Raw genomic sequence first — 12,726 nt, 5'->3', positions numbered from 1 at the left:
TGTGACAGTGGACAGGGAGTGTCACTCTCTTCTCATCCATTTTGTCCCTGCACTGAGATGGGCAGTGGGATAGTCTGTGATGGAATCTAGCCCTCCTCAGTGGGAAACGTTTTCCTCGGTTGTGTCCTTTTGCTGGTTTTGAATCCCTGTAAGCTGTCCTAGCCAACACCTTTGAGTAAACGGTACCCCCTCCATCCCATCGTATATCTGCTCGCCCTTTACACAACTTCACTTTACCCTCCTCACACCATCCCCCCTCTCATCTTACTTCTCGCCTTCCCTTAACTTACCTCCCCTCTCTCCTAAGCTGTGTCCTCCCCACCCCATCTCCTCCACCCAGACTCCCTGCCACTCCCTAGAATCCAGGGGTCTCCCGGCACAGAGCCTTTGCTCAGTTGGGAGGGTAGTGGGTGGATGCTGCCCGGAATCGAACCAGTCACTAACCCCTGATCTCTGCCCGCAGTTCGTGGAGGTAGAAGGTCAGATCACTTCGCTGGTGGACCTGTACCCATCCTTCCTAAGGAAGGGTTACCGAAGGGAAATCTTCATCGCTATAACCTGCACGCTCAGCTACTTGATGGGCCTGGCTATGGTCACCCAGGTCAGTGGCCCTTCCACGAGAGGCACAGGAGGGTGGGGGGTGGCCCTGCACGAGAGGCACAGGAGGGTGGGGGGTGGCCCTCCACGAGAGGCACAGGAGGGTGGGGGGTGGGGTGGAGCCAGCCAGAGACACCCAGGTTGGGCAGCCTCTACGAGGGAGAAACCCACATCGGTTCAGACCAACAAACTCATCAGAGCTGAGAAGGGGACAGACAAAACAGCAGGGTGAGGGAGGGGGATGTTTCTGACAGGGTAAAACCAGGCTGACCCCGGGGAAGAGCTGTTCAGGGAGTGGCTGGAGAAGTTAACGAGGGAGGGGGGGTTGTGAAATGCAGAGGGGTGGGAGAGTGAGAGTGCATTTCTGGTAGATTGGGCAGTGGAATCCGGTTCTCTTCGCTCTGACCCTCACTGTGTTCTCCCTCCTCTGTCCCCAGGGCGGTCTGTACGTGTTCCAGCTGTTTGATTACTATGCAGCCAGTGGCATGTGCCTCCTCTGGGTCGCATTCTTTGAATGCATTGCAATAGCGTGGGTGTATGGTGAGTTGTCCTCCGCAGCGAACGTCAAACGCACAGATCATCACCGTCCCCACCGGTACCGTACCCCGGTGTTATACAGTGACAGACCCGTCCCCACTGGTACCGAGCCCCGGTGTTACACAGTGACAGACCCGTCCCCACCGGTACCGTACCCTGGTGTTATACAGTGACAGACCCGTCCCCACTGGTACCATACTCCGGTGTTATACACTGACAGACCCGTCCCCATCGGTACCGTACTCCAGTGTTATACAGTGACAGACCCGTCCCCACCGGTACCGTACCCCGGTGTTACACAGCGACAGACCTGTCCCCACCGGTACCGTACCCCGGTATTATACAGCGACAGACCCATCCCCACTGGTACCGTACCCTGGTGTTATACAGTGACAGACCCATCCCCAGCGGTACTGTACCCTGGTGCTACACAGGCACAGACACAAATGCAGAGTGCCCTCTCTCACAGATTGCCTCTTCCTGAACTGACTTTGCGGAGTCTAATTTTAAATCTTTTCCATGCGGGGGGCCGTGCTGAATTTTGCTGATTGGATTGAGATCCTTTTGGATTTTTTCTGCAGCTGTTCTCTCTCTCCATACATGGTCCTGACCATCTTTGGTCAGTGTTGAAGACTTGCTGTTAGTGTTTAGGCTCATCCCCAGAGCACTGGTCCCTCTCACTCTCATTTATTTCTGGTGGTGTTTATCTGTTAGAATATCGGCCACCTTCTGATTTGTAGCTCTTGGGGAAAGGTCACTGAGATCAATGTGCTGTACAAAACATGATTTACTAATCCTAAATCCATACGTCTTTGGACTGTGGGAGGAAACAAGCACCCAGGAGAGGCCCACGCTGTCACGGGGAGAAGATATAAACTTCTTACGGGCAGCGGGAATTGGATCACAATTGCGCTAATGGCTACGCTCCTGTGCCTCCGGTTTCTCCCGGACTCGAACACCCATAAATGTCTTTGCCCACCGCCCTTCCTGACCGGCTTCAGCCCTGGCTGATCCTTCACCCTCCCCATCTTGACCAGGACCCCATCCATGGTCCCAACCCCTCTAAGGTGGTCCCAGGGTGGGTTCTCCCCATCTTGACCAGGACCCCATCCATGGTCCCATCCCCTCTAAGGTGGTCCCAGGATGAGTTCTGCTGCTACAGCCACTGTGAACTGCCTTTCCCCAGTTTTCCAGCAGTCTACGAGTACAGTGCCCGGCTGCTGGGCGCCATTTTCCAGCGTGCCCCGGTGACTCAGTTAGCTCTCCCAACTCCCAACAGGAGCCGACAACTTCTATGACGCAGTGGAGGACATGATTGGGTACCGACCAGGGCGGTGGATGAAGTGGAGCTGGGCAGTGATCACTCCGTTCCTCTGCATGGTGAGTGGGGGGCGGGGGGCCTGGCCGAGTCATTACCGGTTCACTGTGGCAGAGGCTGGCTGTACATGCGTCACCCACAGGGACCAGTAGCTCTGCAGGGTCAAACTGGGGCACTTGGAGTATTATGAGCAGTGTTGGGCCCCATATCTAAAAAAGGATGTGCTGACATTGGAGAGGCTGCAGAGGAGCTTCACAAGAATGGATCCAGGAATAAAAGGGTTAATGTATGAGGAGTGTATGATGGCTCTGGGCCCGTATTCACCAGAGTTTAGTAGAATGAGGGGGATCTAATTGAAACCTATCAAATGTTGAAAGGCCTAGATAGAGTGGATGTGGAGGGGATGTTTCCTATCGCGGGGGAGTCTCGGACCAGAGGGCACAGCCACAGAACAGAAGGATGTCATTTTGTTTAGTCAGCGGGCGGTGAATCTGTGGAATTCATTTCCTCTGATGGCTGTGGAGGCCAAGTCATCGAGTATATTTAAAGCAGATATTGATCGGCTCTTGATTAGTCAGGGTGTCAAAAGTTACAGGGAGATGGCAGGAGGATGGAGTCGAGAGGGAAAATAAATCAGCTATGGATCAGACTTCATGGACCAAGAATTCTGCCATTGACTTGTACTCTGCCTTCAAGTTTAATCTTCCAAAGTAAACTACTTCACACTCATCTCGATTGAACTCTGTCACTTCTCAGACCAGATCGGCATCTTGTCAATGCCCCATTGTAACTTATGACAATGTTCTATACCATCCAAAATGCCACCATCGGCAAACTTACTAACCCCCCCTTCCAGGCGACAGAGCTGAAGGTCGTTCATCACAGTTAGGAAAGTTGAAGAAACAGATGTTGGTGAGACCACTGTTGGAGTGCAGTGTACAGATGTTGGTGAGACCACTGTTGGGTACAGTGTACAGATGTTGGTGAGACCACAGTTGGGTACAGTGTACAGATGTTGGTGAGACCACTATTGGAGTGCAGTGTACAGATGTTGGTGAGACCACTGTTGGAGTGCAGTGTACAGATGTTGGTGAGACCGCTGTTGGAGTGCAGTGTACAGATGTTGGTGAGACCACTGTTGGAGTGCAGTGTACAGATGTTGGTGAGACCACTGTTGGAGTGCAGTGTACAGATGTTGGTGAGACCACAGTTGGGTGCAGTGTACAGATGTTGGTGAGACCACTGTTGGAGTGCAGTGTACAGATGTTGGTGAGACCACTGTTGGAGTGCAGTGTACAGATGTTGGTGAGACCACAGTTGGGTACAGTGTACAGATGTTGGTGAGACCACTGTTGGGTACAGTGTACAGATGTTGGTGAGACCACTGTTGGGTACAGTGTACAGATGTTGGTGAGACCACAGTTGGGTACAGTGTACAGATGTTGGTGAGACCACTGTTGGAGTGCAGTGTACAGATGTTGGTGAGACCACTGTTGGGTACAGTGTACAGATGTTGGTGAGACCACTGTTGGAGTGCAGTGTACAGATGTTGGTGAGACCACTGTTGGAGTGCAGTGTACAGATGTTGGTGAGACCACTGTTGGAGTGCAGTGTACAGATGTTGGTGAGACCACAGTTGGGTACAGTGTACAGATGTTGGTGAGACCACTGTTGGGTACAGTGTACAGATGTTGGTGAGACCACTGTTGGAGTGCAGTGTACAGATGTTGGTGAGACCACTGTTGGAGTGCAGTGTACAGATGTTGGTGAGACCACTGTTGGAGTGCAGTGTACAGATGTTGGTGAGACCACAGTTGGGTACAGTGTACAGATGTTGGTGAGACCACTGTTGGGTACAGTGTACAGATGTTGGTGAGACCACAGTTGGGTACAGTGTACAGATGTTGGTGAGACCACTGTTGGAGTGCAGTGTACAGATGTTGGTGAGACCACTGTTGGGTACAGTGTACAGATGTTGGTGAGACCACAGTTGGGTACAGTGTACAGATGTTGGTGAGACCACTGTTGGAGTGCAGTGTACAGATGTTGGTGAGACCACAGTTGGGTACAGTGTACAGATGTTGGTGAGACCACAGTTGGGTACAGTGTACAGATGTTGGTGAGACCACTGTTGGGTACAGTGTACAGATGTTGGTGAGACCACAGTTGGGTACAGTGTACAGATGTTGGTGAGACCACTGTTGGGTACAGTGTACAGATGTTGGTGAGACCACTGTTGGAGTGCAGTGTACAGATGTTGGTGAGACCACTGTTGGAGTGCAGTGTACAGATGTTGGTGAGACCACTGTTGGGTACAGTGTACAGGTGTTGGTGAGACCACTGTTGGAGTGCAGTGTACAGATGTTGGTGAGACCACTGTTGGAGTGCAGTGTACAGATGTTGGTGAGACCACTGTTGGGTACAGTGTACAGATGTTGGTGAGACCACTGTTGGAGTGCAGTGTACAGATGTTGGTGAGACCACTGTTGGGTACAGTGTACAGATGTTGGTGAGACCACTGTTGGAGTGCAGTGTACAGATGTTGGTGAGACCACTGTTGGGTACAGTGTACAGATGTTGGTGAGACCACTGTTGGAGTGCAGTGTACAGATGTTGGTGAGACCACTGTTGGGTACAGTGTACAGATGTTGGTGAGACCACTGTTGGGTACAGTGTACAGATGTTGGTGAGACCACTGTTGGAGTGCAGTGTACAGATGTTGGTGAGACCACTGTTGGGTACAGTGTACAGATGTTGGTGAGACCACTGTTGGAGTGCAGTGTACAGATGTTGGTGAGACCACTGTTGGAGTGCAGTGTACAGATGTTGGTGAGACCACTGTTGGGTACAGTGTACAGATGTTGGTGAGACCACTGTTGGAGTGCAGTGTACAGATGTTGGTGAGACCACTGTTGGAGTGCAGTGTACAGATGTTGGTGAGACCACTGTTGGAGTGCAGTGTACAGATGTTGGTGAGACCACTGTTGGGTACAGTGTACAGATGTTGGTGAGACCACTGTTGAGGTACAGTGTACAGATGTTGGTGAGACCACTGTTCGAATGCAGTGTACAGATGTTGGTGAGACCACTGTTGGGTACAGTGTACAGATGTTGGTGAGACCACTGTTGGGTACAGTGTACAGATGTTGGTGAGACCACTGTTGGAGTGCAGTGTACAGATGTTGGTGAGACCACTGTTGGGTACAGTGTACAGATGTTGGTGAGACCACTGTTGGAGTGCAGTGTACAGATGTTGGTGAGACCACTGTTGGAGTGCAGTGTACAGATGTTGGTGAGACCACTGTTGGGTACAGTGTACAGATGTTGGTGAGACCACTGTTGGAGTGCAGTGTACAGATGTTGGTGAGACCACTGTTGGAGTGCAGTGTACAGATGTTGGTGAGACCACTGTTGGAGTGCAGTGTACAGATGTTGGTGAGACCACTGTTGGGTACAGTGTACAGGTGTTGGTGAGACCACTGTTGGAGTGCAGTGTACAGATGTTGGTGAGACCACTGTTGGAGTGCAGTGTACAGATGTTGGTGAGACCACTGTTGGGTACAGTGTACAGATGTTGGTGAGACCACTGTTGGAGTGAAGTGTACAGATGTTGGTGAGACCACTGTTGGGGACAGTGTACAGATGTTGGTGAGACCACTGTTGGAGTGCAGTGTACAGATGTTGGTGAGACCACTGTTGGGTACAGTGTACAGATGTTGGTGAGACCACTGTTGGAGTGCAGTGTACAGATGTTGGTGAGACCACTGTTCGAATGCAGTGTACAGATGTTGGTGAGACCACTGTTGGGTACAGTGTACAGATGTTGGTGAGACCACTGTTGGGTACAGTGTACAGATGTTGGTGAGACCACTGTTGGAGTGCAGTGTACAGATGTTGGTGAGACCACTGTTGGGTACAGTGTACAGATGTTGGTGAGACCACTGTTGGAGTGCAGTGTACAGATGTTGGTGAGACCACTGTTGGGTACAGTGTACAGATGTTGGTGAGACCACTGTTGGAGTGCAGTGTACAGATGTTGGTGAGACCACTGTTGGAGTGCAGTGTACAGATGTTGGTGAGACCACTGTTGGGTACAGTGTACAGATGTTGGTGAGACCACTGTTGGAGTGCAGTGTACAGATGTTGGTGAGACCACTGTTGGAGTGCAGTGTACAGATGTTGGTGAGACCACTGTTGAGGTACAGTGTACAGATGTTGGTGAGACCACTGTTCGAATGCAGTGTACAGATGTTGGTGAGACCACTATTAGAGGAGAGTGTTCAGATTTGCTCACCCAGCTAAAGGAAGGATGTCATTAACTTGGAAAGGAATGCAGAATGATTCATCTGGATGTTACCAGGACTGGAGGGCTTGAGTTCCAAGGAGAGATTGGACAGGCTCTTTTCCATACAGTGAACCTTTAGAGATTTGTGACATCTTGAGGGTCAGAGATGAGGTGCCTCATGGTCACAGTCTTTTTCCTGGGGTAGGGGAGTCAGCATGGATGATTAGGCTGAAGGGCTCAATACTCTGTAGTGTGGTCTAACCGGAATTTTCCAAGGAATCTGACAGGCAAATCTTCTATATGAAGGGTGTTATCTACGTGGAAAAGCTGCCAGAGGAAGTGGTTGAGGCAGGCACAATAACAACAGTTCAAAGGCACTTGGACAGGTCCATGGATCGGAAAGGTTTGGAGAGATATGGGCCAGACTTGGGCAAATGGTACAATGACCTTTGTTGACGTGGACCAGTTGGGATGAAGGGCTTGTTTCTATGGTGTACAACTGAACCATTATTTGGTTCAATGTTTACATGGGTGTTCTCTGCCCCGGAGTGGCAGGGGAGGCACAGGGTGCACACGAAGGATTGTAAGTTCTTGATGGACCAGCAGAGAGGGAGTGCGTGGGAGGTGTACACACTGGAGATTGGCACAGTCTTGTTGGACCAACCAAGAAGAAGTGGGTGGGCGAAGGTTGGCAGGGTCTTAGAGGAGTGATGGCTGGGATTTAACACGGTGAAGGCTGGTGAAATCTCAGTGTGTCTGTAGAAGGGGAGTGTATGTGGTAAAGGTTAGCGAAGTCTCGCTGGACCAGCAGTGGGTGGGTGAAGGTTGGCGGGGTTAGTGGATCGGCAAGAGGAGGGAGTGGGTGGGAGTGCTCATGGATGAAGGTTTGAAAGGTCTTGGAGAGGAGGGACTGGTTGGGTGAAGTTTGGCAAGGTCTTGGCGGACCATCATTCTGATGTTCTCCCCACAGGCTTGCTTTGTGTTCTCTCTGGCCAAGTACACACCCCTGACCTACAACAAGTCATACAAGTACCCGGACTGGGCAGAGGGAGTCGGCTGGCTGCTTGCCCTCTCCTCCATGGTCTGCATCCCGCTGGTGGTGGTGGTGAAGATCATTCATTCAGATGGGCCGATCATTGAGGTAAGTGGCTGATGAGAGATCCTCTTCAAACATCATTCACCCGACCGGCTTCGGTCATTCTCACTTGAGTTGGGTCACAACAGATGGACCTCCAACATGGGCACTTAAAGGTTTAAAGATTCGCTTTACATGTCACACGTACATCGAAGCACACAGTGAAATGTGTTACATCGATGACCAGCGCAGTCCGAGGATGTGCTGGGGCAGCCTGCCAGTGTCGCCATGTTTCTGACACCAACACAGCGTGCCCACAACACACAAACCCCTAACCGGTACCACTTTGTAACGTGGGAGGAAACCAGAGCACCTGGGGGAGACCCAGACAGACATACAACCTCCTTACAGACAGTGGCAGCAATTGATCTGGGTCTCTGGTGCTATGAAATGTTGTGCTAAGGACGATTCTCCCTTGCCACCCCTCCCTGTTATGCCATTGTCCTGCCTGGTCTGTGAAGGCTGAAGGAGGTGGGGGGTGGGGGGTCTCTGGTTGTCAGGATCTGATGGCCTGTGAATGATCTGGTTATCGGTAGGAGATCTGGTACCCGGGGAGGATCTAGTGGTTAGGGGACATTTGGTTGTCAGAAGATCTGGTGAGTGGGCACGATCTAGTGGTCAGTGAACGATCTGGTGGTCAGTGGGAGATCTACCTCAGCGCCACAATCCAGTGGAGACTCCTAGGAGAGATCATACTTCTGTTCCCCAAAGGGGGGTGGAAGATTTCTCTCCTGTAGCCGGTCACCAGCACGCAATTACAAATCTGCCGGGATATTGGCTGCCCACTTCAGGGGAAGGGCGTTGAGACAGCCTGATGGGTCAGGGGGAGATGGGTTTCCCCACGGCCGGGAAGGGGAGGGCACAGGCGGGGTATCACTCCTCGGAACCGTGTGCTGGGATCTTGGAGGGGCGGGCGAGCTCTCCCCTGTGCTTCATCATTTCTGCTCCTCTCCCTTCTCTCGCCAGCGGATCAAGCTGCTCACAGCACCCAAAGGAGAAGGCCGGAAGCCCAAAGACGTGGCTCTGGATGCTGAAGCTGTGGTCCCACTCAGTCCCAATGGGATTGTGGAAAGCGATGGAGGGAAACCACCGCAAATAATTATAGAAACTGCGATGTAAGCTCTCTGTGAGAGACTCAATTTCTGCTTTTTTTGACGAACTCTAGTCTTTTTAGGACCAGTTCCCTCTCCACCACCCCACCACCGTCCAGCATAGTCCCCCCCCACGTCTCACCTCGTCCATTCATAGCAGCTGGTCCAAGCCCACTGGCGTTCCGGCAACGATGGAACCGACCTACCAACCCATCGAAGTTGCCCGAGTGGTCAACCTGCTCCCCAATCCAACGCCCGTTTCCCCGCTTCCAAAGGAGGAGGTGTCTGGCGGGTAGGCAATTTGTCGTGCCCCCCCCCCACCTCCCCTTCCCTTGTCACCGCCCTCGAATCTCGCTTTGCAGGTTCTCGTGGGTGGGTGGGATTACCCTGTCAAACTGCTGGGGAGAGTCGTTGCAGAGAACCGGCCAATTCCAGTCTCTGCCGCCAACACTCCCTGCCCCTCTCTCTGTCTGTCAATACCATCAGCCCTTAAATATTACTGGGGCAATATGAGTTTCAGTTCAAAACACTGAACTCTGTCGGGAGTCTACTCTCCCCCTGTTTTATCTCCCCTTCCCCCTCTGACGCCCTGCCCCCTCCCCTCCCAAAAATCAGGGGGAGTGCCCAAATCCCACACAACACTGGACCAATCCCCTGTAAACGGCAGGATCCCATGGCCAGGAGATGGTGTGGCTGGAGGCTGCTTTGTCAATGACATACAGCTGGTAGATTTACAAAAAGCTTAAAAAAAAATATGTTGCACAGTGTTTTAAGACTTTTTTGTGTGTATGAGTGTGTGTGAGTGTGCGTGTGTGTGTGTGTGAGTGTGCGTGTGTGTGTGTGTGAGCCTGTATGTAAGAATAATTAATTAAATTTACATTGTACCTGTGGCTTTTTGTAACAAAGATCATTGTGCACATGATCCCAGCATCAATATTGTAGAGAGTTTGAGGAAGATTTTAAAATCCTTGTCGTTTTTTTTGTATGGAGCGTATTTTTCAATCCACGACAACTTTGTGTTAATCTGTTGTAGGTTTACTGTATATTTTACTGAGAAGCATTGAATATATTGCAGCTTAACAGTGCTACTGGTCTGTCACTGGATCTTTTTGGCATGGACTAGATGGGCAGAAAGGCCTGTTTCTGTAGTGTAGTGTTCTATGACTGAGTACTTCTGGAGTATTTAAAGACAGTCAGTCTCTCTCTCTCTTTCTCCCCCCTCCCTCCCTCCCTCTCTCCCCTCTCTCTTTGCCTCTCCCTTCCTCTCCCTCCCTCTCCCTTCCCCTCATCCTTCTCCCACCCTTTCTCTCACCCTCCGTCACTCTCTCCGTCTCCCACCTCAACCGAACTGGCCCCCATGTCACCTTCTTGGGGAGGGGAGGGAGAGTTAACACGATGCTGGACTGTACTATCTGTACCCCAGACCTGGAGAGTGAACCTGAGGCCATTCCGAACCCTCTTTCCACACACACACACCCCACACGGATGTAGGGTTAACGTTGAGGGAGGGGCAAGATATATTGCCCCAACCTGCAGCCGCGGTGAGGGAGGGGGTTCCTCTCTACAGCGCAGCCCTGCCGTGGACGGTGGGTGCTGTATCTCCTGATTGCACCCCGCCCCTCCTCGTCCCACCTGAGGACAGCTCACTGCCCGCCCCCCCCCCCCACCACCACCACCAGGACATCCCTGCAGAGAACCCTGCTGGATCTCTAGGAGGGAAATGTGATGCTTTGGTCAGCCCGGGGCTCACTGGAAATCACTCCCCCCTGTTCAGGTGAGTGGGGAGTAGGGAGGTGAGATTTGAACACCTTCACCAGTGATCTATGGTCCACTCTGGCCCGCCCAGATCTGAACGGCTGTGGGCACGTTCTGTGATTCCAGGGTGCCACGCCACACTGCATAACAAACTTCCTCAGAGGTCCCTTGCTCCCAACACTCGTACTGCTCTGGTCCCAGTTGGAGAAGAGCTCGATTTCCCCCATCCCTCATGCAGCTCAAGTCCCAGATGGGGAGAGGTATCGGCCCCCAATACCCATGGAGTTCCTGGTCTCACGTGGGGAGGGAACGTTTCTCCTAACAACCCCCCACTTGGAGTTAGCACCATTGTCCAGGGTGAGTGTGGTACCATTGCCAGGGCTGTGCATAGTTAGGGTTACAAGAGGGCCAGTCCAGACAAACTCGGGGGGAGAGAGGCACATGCACACTCAATCACACATGCACATGCACACGCACGCACACGGGCAAACATGCACACTCAATCACACACAGACACACGTGAGCACATAGGCACACGTGCACACTCAATCACACATGCACACGCACACACACGTGAGCGCGCAGGCACACATGCACACTCAATCACACATACACACGCACGTGAGCGCGCAGGCACACATGCACACTCAATCACACATACACACGCACGTGAGCGCGCAGGCACACATGCACACTCAATCACACACACTAGCAATGTACGCTGTAGGCCGTTGGCAGGGACAGTTTCACTGAGAGGAGGCAGATAGTTGAGTGTGTGCCACTGAGAACTCCCTTGGCAGAAGGAAGGCAGTGCTGAAAGCAGCTCACACTACACTGATCTCTTACAGTGTTGGCAAGAATTTGTCGCTCTGATTCTATTGAGTGATTAATACAAGCTTTATGTATTTAAAAAACCTGCATTTGTTGACGCTCTCTGATGTAGTGATCGCTCTGATCCACAAACTCCCCACCCCCAGCCCCTCTTGATGCCCTCTGTAAATACAGGTGCCCCTGACTTACATAGCATTTTAACTCCTTTTTTTAATGTGTCAAGACGACAGATTTGCAATCTTAGATACCAAACACTTTTCCTAGTGAATAAGCTTTGAAAAACGATGTGCATTTTTGTTTTATATACGGAAATGTTGCGTTCTCCGAATTCGACAAGTTCGCTGGTAATTCTCTCGACTCATGTCGAATTGTTTCGATTTCACGGCAGGAACCCCGGCCACTTGGTGAAGAGTTGGGTGGGGGGAGGTGGTTTAAGGGATATGGCTACCATTCCATCCCCACTCTCAAGACAACCTGCAGGTGGGAAGCAGAATGTGCCTCGTCAGCCTGAGGCTCCCCCTCCTTCCGCCCCATTCCCTGTCTCCCCAGCCCCCCTCTCTCTACTATACCCCTTTACCCTCTTTATCTCTCCCTTTCTGCCCCTCACCCTATCCTCCCCTACCACCTCCCTCCCTCTCCCCCTACCTACACACCCACCTTTCTGCCAAACTCTGGGACACCAGGCCTAGTGGTGAAGGGTTTGTGAGGGTGGGGTGAGTCTCATTGTCCCACAGTTGCTGTCTGGGGGCCGGTTTCTGTCCAATTCTCACCGTTTCTCTGGACTCGGTTCAATGTTTAGCAGTTTGCAAGTTTTTTTTAGACAGATAAAGGATATAAAAAAATATGTATTTATATGATACGGTATATTCATGTGTCATGTGCTTTCTTAGGTAACAGTTTGAATTGTATTAGAAACTTTGATCTTGTATGTGTGAGTAAAAAAAAATTAATAAATGTTTACAGTTTTCACTGACCTTCCAGTCTTCAGTGATTTCTTACAGTGTAACACGCAGTGGGTGTGGGGACAGTCCTGAGGGAGGGGGAGTAGTACTGGGAGGAGTCGTACTGAGGGAGGGTCACACTGTGAGAGGGGTGGTACCGAGGGAGGGTCACACTGTGGGAGGGGGCGGTACCGAGGGAGGGTCACACTGTGGGAGGGGTGGAACCGAGGGAGGGT

At 51.7% G+C, this 12,726-nt stretch overlaps 1 protein-coding gene across 3 annotated transcripts in view; it reads left to right on the top strand.

The window, feature by feature from the left end:
• Positions 1-12,523, top strand: part of LOC140210941 (sodium- and chloride-dependent taurine transporter-like) — a 36,260-nt gene extending 23,737 nt beyond the window's left edge. For all 3 annotated transcript variants that reach the window (XM_072280218.1, XM_072280220.1, XM_072280221.1), the window contains exons 7-11: positions 464-601; positions 1,035-1,137; positions 2,414-2,514; positions 7,708-7,878; positions 8,839-12,523. In XM_072280218.1, coding sequence (XP_072136319.1) covers positions 464-601; positions 1,035-1,137; positions 2,414-2,514; positions 7,708-7,878; positions 8,839-8,991 — 666 coding nt within the window. In that variant the 3' untranslated portion in view covers positions 8,992-12,523. The remainder of the gene's footprint in view (positions 1-463; positions 602-1,034; positions 1,138-2,413; positions 2,515-7,707; positions 7,879-8,838) is intronic.
• Positions 12,524-12,726: the final 203 nt, after the last annotated feature.

This window comes from Mobula birostris, chromosome 16 (genome assembly GCF_030028105.1).
Source record: "Mobula birostris isolate sMobBir1 chromosome 16, sMobBir1.hap1, whole genome shotgun sequence".
Classification (NCBI taxonomy): domain Eukaryota; kingdom Metazoa; phylum Chordata; class Chondrichthyes; order Myliobatiformes; family Myliobatidae; genus Mobula; species Mobula birostris.
Note: the sequence above shows the minus strand (reverse complement) of the source record. Positions and strands in the feature narration are given on the sequence as shown.